The 7205-nt window shown below is 54.1% G+C and overlaps 1 protein-coding gene across 1 annotated transcript in view; it reads right to left on the bottom strand.

Annotated features, from left to right (window-relative positions):
• NOL4L (nucleolar protein 4 like) overlaps positions 1–7205 on the bottom strand; it is a 47530-nt gene that overhangs the window by 34388 nt on the left and 5937 nt on the right. The window contains exon 3 of the mRNA XM_006030484.3: positions 3819–3928. Coding sequence (XP_006030546.2) covers positions 3819–3928 — 110 coding nt within the window. The remainder of the gene's footprint in view (positions 1–3818; positions 3929–7205) is intronic.

Raw genomic sequence — 7205 nt, 5'->3', positions numbered from 1 at the left:
GTCTGCTAAGTGCACGTGACTCACCATGACTTCTCGTAGACATGAAATGTGACGTTTTAAGCCACAGAAACGTCTTAAATTAGCCAGCCCAGCGTCAGGTAGAAATAAATGGGCAGCTGCAGGATCACAACCTGCAGACACCAAAAAATGGTGTGGACTGGCTATGAATACCAAAGCATCCGATACAAATATTTGGTTCAATCCTAGGCAAGAGTGAACCAGAGAGGCGAATCCATTTTAACAAGTTACCCCTCTGACACTTTTTCCATTCTCTTCCTCCTGAGCAAAATGATCCTCTTCTATCGGCGTCTGCCTGACCCCATGTCCGGAAAAGATGAAACAATATGCAGCTTTATGGAAAACTAAGATGCAGTGTCTGCTTCATCAGGTCCAAGCACCCCCCGCCCCCCACTCTCTCCTCCGTCTCTCTGCCACCGGAATGAGGTCAGGTGAAAGGGGATGCTGCATTGCATCGACACCTGACTTCCTCTTTGCTTCCTTTAATACCTGCTCTTGATCCAGCCTGGCCAGATGCACCGCAGCTAAAGCAGAGTAACATCCAGGTCATCTTAGCCCCAAACATTCAGATGGGTAGGCTGTAGCGCATTCCAAGTATAGCACATCTTATTTACACTGGACTAATGCCTGGCCTGGCTTCAGCGGGATTGCATAAGTGCAAACGAGGCCAGACTCTGACCTGGCGTCTCCTTTAAAAAGGCTCCTGTACATTTTCCATGATTGCAAATGGGCCTGCTGAGGACTCCTTGCTGGTAGGGACCCCGGTGCAATCATGCGGACCTGTGTTTCTACTGGTAAAGGAAGCACTCGGGGTAGCTTTCTTAGCAAGGGGACTGGGAGTCAAGCTCCTGGGCTCTCACTGACTTCATAAGTGATCTCGGCCGAGCATTGACAGCCCCTGCAGACATCAGCTCCCAGTCTTGGGGGTTTGTAATGCTGCCCAGTGCTGGACTATCCAAGTGTTTTCCACTTAGGATCAGCCTGGCAATAGCAAAGGGCAGCGTGCCCTGCGAATGGAGGCAGAGGCACTCCGCAGTTCTGGAAATCAGGCTCTCGGCTTCTCCACGCGCCGCTTCGCCCATCAAGGGAAGAGGGGTAACACACCACCATCGTAACACATGTAGGCATTAATGTTTGTCTGCGAGGTGCGGGAGGCTCTTCAGACGTAGAAGTGCCCAGGAGGCGATGCAATGCTCTCTTTGTTACACCTGTGCTGCTGCTGCTGTTGGGTTTTGGTTGGGTTTTGGTGGGGGGAAGGGTTGCAACTTGGATTTTCCTAACTATGACCTAGTAACTTTGTCAGACTCTTTTCTACCTGCCTATGCTCTCAAGGCTGTCCAGACTAACCTCCCTCCAATGTGAGTCTAGGGCTTTTTCTGTCTACCAAAGCAATCCTTTTAATAGCTTCCTTACGGCACCATGGTACCCTGATGGCAAGCCTGAGCCCTGGAGTTAGGGCAATGGAAGATGGCATCCAAGAGCCTTCCTTGGTATCAGCATGCTCATTTATTTTCTTGCCCTTTAGCGAGTGTCTCTCAGCACCTTCTGCACCTGAGCTGGTGACGCAGGGAAAGGTCAATGTATTGATCTCACCCAGCAGCAGCCAACTTGTTCCTGCTGGCCTCCTTTCTCCTCCCCAAACCGGATTTGTTTCTGCTGAAGAGAACAAAAGCTTCTCTTTGCCCACGGAGCAGGGACGGCACAAAAACTGCTCAGTCCTCCTGGCTCCCTCGGTCCCCAGCCTCACCGGAGCAAACACCAGCTGGTGCCAATTATGGTGGCCGGCTCGTTGAGGCAAACATCTGCCTGCTGCAATTTGGACCGAGACCCACCCCACTCGTTACAGATAAGCTGACAAACAGCCAGCGAGGGCTTGTTCCTCTTGACCAAGGATGGCTATGAAGCGGTTTCCAGCACTGTTGCGTTACCAGTCCCTCCAGCCATCTGCTCCCCTGAATGGATCCATTTTACAATCTGATTTTCTCCTGATATCTGAGAAAATGGATTCTAGGCTCAGGGAGACAGGGAGCTGCCCCGTTGCACGCCCCAATCTAGATCCGCTCTGGAGACAAGCTTTTAAACGCGGCTCAGCGTCCAGAACAGGCAAAAGGGAAAAACTATGCAAATGTCCAGCCATGAAGACATCACGCAGCCTCCCAGGGAAAGGTCGTTTACTAAAAGCAACGAAAAAGTTCCTCATCTGTCTCTGCCTTCCCTGCACGAAAAGCAAGGCTTGGCCCTTTACTTTACCCCTCTGCACGGCATTCTCCAACCCGCATCGCTTAGGCCATCATCAGATCACAACTGTCCATGTGGAGCAACTTCACAACTCAGACCAACAGTTCATGATGCCTCCTACCCCCAAAGCATGTGTGCACCTGATCCTGCTGCTGGGCATCATGTACGAGCAGGGGCTAGAAAGGGCATCATGTATGAGCAGAGGGGTGGAAGGGCATCATGTATGAGCAAGGGGGGGTAGAAAGGGCATCATGTATAAGCAGAGGGGTGGAAGGGCATCATGTATGAGCAAGGGGGGGTAGAAAGGGCATCATGTATAAGCAGAGGGGTGGAAGGGCATCATGTATGAGCAAGGGGGGGTAGAAAGGGCATCATGTATAAGCAGAGGGGTGGAAGGGCATCATGTATGAGCAAGGGGGGGTAGAAAGGGCATCATGTATAAGCAGAGGGGTGGAAGGGCATCATGTATGAGCAAGGGGGGGTAGAAAGGGCATCATGTATAAGCAGAGGGGTGGAAGGGCATCATGAGCAGGGGCGGGTAGAAAGGGCATCATGTATGAGTGGGGGGGGTAGAAAGGGCATCATGTATGAATGGGGGTAGAAGGGCATTGTGCATAAGTCGGGGGAGGTAGAAGGGCATCATGTATGAGTGGGGGGGGTAGAAAGGGCATCATGTATGAATGGGGGTAGAAGGGCATTGTGCATAAGTCAGGGGAGGTAGAAGGGCATGGTGCACGAGCAGGGGGGCTAGAATAGGGTACAGCAATCCGTCTCGGCTCTCGGTGTTTGCTGGACTGACACTGGGTTTCTAAAGTGCCGCGTTGCAGCTTTGTGGGGAGCAAGTAAAGTGTATTTTTCTTTTTATAGTCCGTTTCCATGGTGCGCTGAGGTTTCCGTAGCAAATCCTACAGCTGCAGAACCTTGGGAAATTCTGTGGCCTGGGTATAATCATGTGGGAATCTTTCCCCTCCATTCCCGGATCAAAATCCAGAGGCGTAATATTGTCACCAAACAGCTGAGCCTTCTCCCAGCTTGATTCAAGAAGGAAGCAACTGGAGCTGACCTCCAGCAAGAGGCCAAACAGCTCAAGAGCAAAGAACACCTGAGCAAGAGAAGCAAAGCCTGGGGTCGACTCCCCACTTGCTCAAGCCCTCAGGCAGTTTGCAAGATTGCAGAGCCATACATCCCTCTCCACCGTGTACATCTTCACAATAATTACACTTAAAACGACCATCTGCCTAAAGCACATGCAGACTCTCACAAACAATAATGGCAGTGGATGCGCTCCTATTCTCCTCTGAGTCCCTTCTGCAGAAGTCCCACATGCATTTCCAAAGTCAGATTTTCAAAGGTAAAATGCTGTCCCCTCCCATCCTGCACACGGCGACATGCACCGCACTTGCGCAGATCCTGTCCTGCCCGTGTCTAGACGTGTAGGAAAGCGTCCTTTGAAAATCTGGCCATCGCTACCCGGAGATGCCAGGCATCAGCCCCCCTCCGCCCCCTTGCCCTGCAGCTCTGCCCAACCACTACAGCTGTTGAGGGACAGGAGAGCAACTCACCTGCTCTTGTGAATTCATGACCCGCAGCTTCATCTGCTTCAAGTACGTGGAGGTGAGCGGCATGTTGTAGTCAATGATTCCCGAGACCAAAGAGGAGGGCGGCTCGCTTTCTGAAGCAAAGAACAGACGAGATATCCTGTTTAGATGGGGGGATGTTGCTGGTGTGCAGCCCTGTCCGTGCATTATCGTCCTGCGTTAAACACCTGTCCGGCAGGAGCATCCGGAGTCCCCAGTCAGCGCTGGGATGCAGCGTGCTAAGCGCCACGTGGACAATACAGCACCCCCCCAATGCAATGCCAGAGCAGGCATCTGGCCTCTTCCCTGCAAAGGGACTGTCGCGCTCCCCTGTGGGAAGGGGCACCTGTGATGTGTAATGTTTGGTCACTCGGCCAGGACGTAGCAAAGAAGGACCCATCTACTCTTACCAGAGATATTTAACCCATCACCTCTGTGCAAAGGCAGCTACTAGACGACGGTGGCAGCCTGAGGACTGCCTCACCCCTTTTGAGAGGGTCCATAGTAAGGTAAGTATGTCCATCTCGTGGGACAGCCCCACTGGGCATTAGTGACTGCTGAAGCAGATGATATCTCCAGCCAGGTAGGAAGAGCCCCAGTTAAACAAAAAATAAATCTTAATGGTTTTCTACACCTTACCTCTAAACCTTATTTTCTAGCCCTTTCTCTCCCGGCTCTACTTGGCCAGGGCAGGCAGCTGGCATGATTTATTCTCGCATTGATTTCATAGTCACACATAACGTGTTTAGTCACGAGGAGTGTTGCAGTGTACTGGCAGGGTGTGCTGGCTAGCGGGAGTGCAGCTGCCCTGCCCTGAGCCCAGGGATTTGCAAGGTGGTAAACGAATGCAAGGCATGGATCTCCTGCCTCCCCCGGTGCATTAGGAAAGGGGGGTGCTGGGGTAGGGCTCGGGTTAGCCCACTGGCGAGCAGTGGTCCTGGGAGCTGAAGAGGGACTCGAGAAGGGAAGATTTTCGATTCCTCCCTGGGGCTTAACCGTGTGACTTGCGTGGTCTGGGATCACGGGCTCCACGAGGCTGTCCGTGCCCAAAAGCCCCACCAGAAAGTTGGTGTGCCAGGGCGCTGCTCATGACGCTGTTTTACAGGCGTCCTAACGAAACCATCCAGCCAAAACACAACACTCTGACTCTCAGAAGCGCTGACCACCTGCACGTCCAAAGGAGCCTGTGGGAGCCGCAGGGGTCAGCAGCACTTGTGAAAGGAGGCCAGACCCGGCACGCCTGGCTCGGAAAGGCTGTGACCCAAGCGCACGCGCTGCAATGGGCACAAGCTGTTCGGGAGCTCTTTGCAACAAAAGCCTCAGTCGCTGCATGCTCGTTCTCCAGGCTCTTCTAATTCATGCCTGGGCATCTGCAGTAATCCTGCGTCTGTGGACTGAAGGGGATGGTCAGAGCTCTACAGAGTGATTAGCTCAGTCAAATATGAAGGTGCAAAGCCATTAGGAGTCTTGTAAACTCAGAAGCGAAGCATTAAACTCAATCCCATTATGGTGCAGAGGCCAACGGGGACAGGCTGGGGAGAGAGTTATATGCTGCCGGATAGTCTAGGCTGTAGTTAAAATGCACCGTGTGCCTCCCGCAGCCTGGTCCTGGCCACAGCGGGGATAGAAAAGGGAGCCAACAAAGCATTGCGATAATCTACTGGTGGGGGTAATGGTAGTAACATGTTTAAGGCAGGCGGCCTCTAACAAAGCAAGGGCAGGAGCTCCCTGACAGAGAGGTGCAAGGGCGGCCAGTGGCCGTAGCCATCCCCAGGCCCTCCTAGAGCAGCTTTCCACCGTACCAGGGAAGAGCTGAGCATCGTGTCTGGGTGGGCCGCTCGTGCTCCCCGAGTCGCTGCAATCGCTACGCCCAGCGCTAGTAAAAGGGGGCTCGTGCACGGAGCGACGAGACTGTTGCTAGACTCAGGCCGTGTCCACCTCTCCCCCGGGCTTCGACACGAGGGAGGGTGGCTCTGCAGGAGCTATGAAGAGGAGAGGCTTTCCCCCGAAGCCCTTCGCCTACGGCAGCCCCTGCCTCGGTTCTGCAGAGAGCAGCGCTTAGCGGGTCTGCTCCTGCTCCTCCCCGACTCTGGTCCCCAGAGACGCAGAAGAGGCTGCGGTGCACAATGGCCAGAGGACGCGGCCTTCTTGCAGGCGCTGAGCTCTACAACCATGGGGCCAATAGAGCAGTAGGTGAAAAGAGGGAAGGGGGGCGCTGCGGATGACTGTGCGGAGGAGCAGCCTGACAGCAAGAGCTGTTAGACTGGTGGAGCCTCCCCGGGGACGCGGAACGAGCCCCATCCCAGACGCTCACAATTAGTCTGGACGAGTCACTAAAAATGGATGTCAAGGGACAAACCTGCAGAGAAAGGGAGATGAAGCAGGCGGCAAAGGGTCTTTTCCTTCCCCACCGTCTAGGACCACGCTGCTGCGAGGCCTTGCCCGGTCCCTTGCTTTCCTTGGCTTTCTACCGTCTCTCCATTAAAACAATAATCAGTGTCTACCTCATCCAAAGTCACTGTGTAAAGATGACAGTGTTTCTTCATTATGACACTTCCTGCCCTCATTTTTCTGGAATAAAAACCTAGCCGAGCCTCCGCGACTTTATCTATTCAGATAGCTTAATAAGGACCGAGAGTGGAGCGCGTCCAGGCTGTCAGGAGCAGGGGAGGGTGAAGCAGCAGCCCCTCCTCGGAGCCGGTTTCTGGGGCTTCCCTAAGTGATCTGTGTGCACGGGGCTGCGCCGGCCCTCCTGCTGACGAGAGGAAGGGAGGGAGCTGCTTGTCCAAGGACCCGGGCTGCTAGCCAGAGAGCCGAACCTCGCGGACCTGGAAGCGGGGAGTGGAAGGGACGTGGAGCGGTCTCCCCATAACACCGCTGCTCCTGGAGCTGGGGAAGGGGGAGAGCGAGTCTGCACTGGGCAGGGCGGTGAGTTCCTTGCTATTCTGCCGTTGCGGAGCCTCCCGTGCAGCTTGCCCCTCGCTCGAGTCGGGCGTCCGCCTCTCAGATGGCGGTTTGGTGCCGTCGTAATTAATGAAGCTCCACGCGCGGAGGATGAGCTCATCAAATGGGGAAGGAGCAGCGGGAGCAAATGAACCCTGCCTGCAGCACCCCGGTGTAAACCTGCTGTCGTGCCGCTCACTCGCCTGAACTTATTCTGAATTTACTGCAGGGCAGCCGAGAGCCGACTCTGACCCCAGAAGCGTAGATGCTGTTTTCCAAGCCGAAGGCTCTAGCAATAAAAGGTGGTAGGAAAAGGCCGGTGGGACTCTACAGGAATAATCCCACCTGCTGCACAGTCATAGGAGGCTGCTGAAGGGGGTTAATCTGTCGTCATTAAATATTATCATGGCATTGCTATCGAGAGTGGAA

The sequence above is a fragment of the Alligator sinensis genome, unplaced genomic scaffold (genome assembly GCF_000455745.1).
Source record: "Alligator sinensis unplaced genomic scaffold, ASM45574v1 scaffold1032_1, whole genome shotgun sequence".
Lineage (NCBI taxonomy): Eukaryota > Metazoa > Chordata > Crocodylia > Alligatoridae > Alligator > Alligator sinensis.
This window is presented reverse-complemented; position numbering and strand designations above follow the sequence as displayed.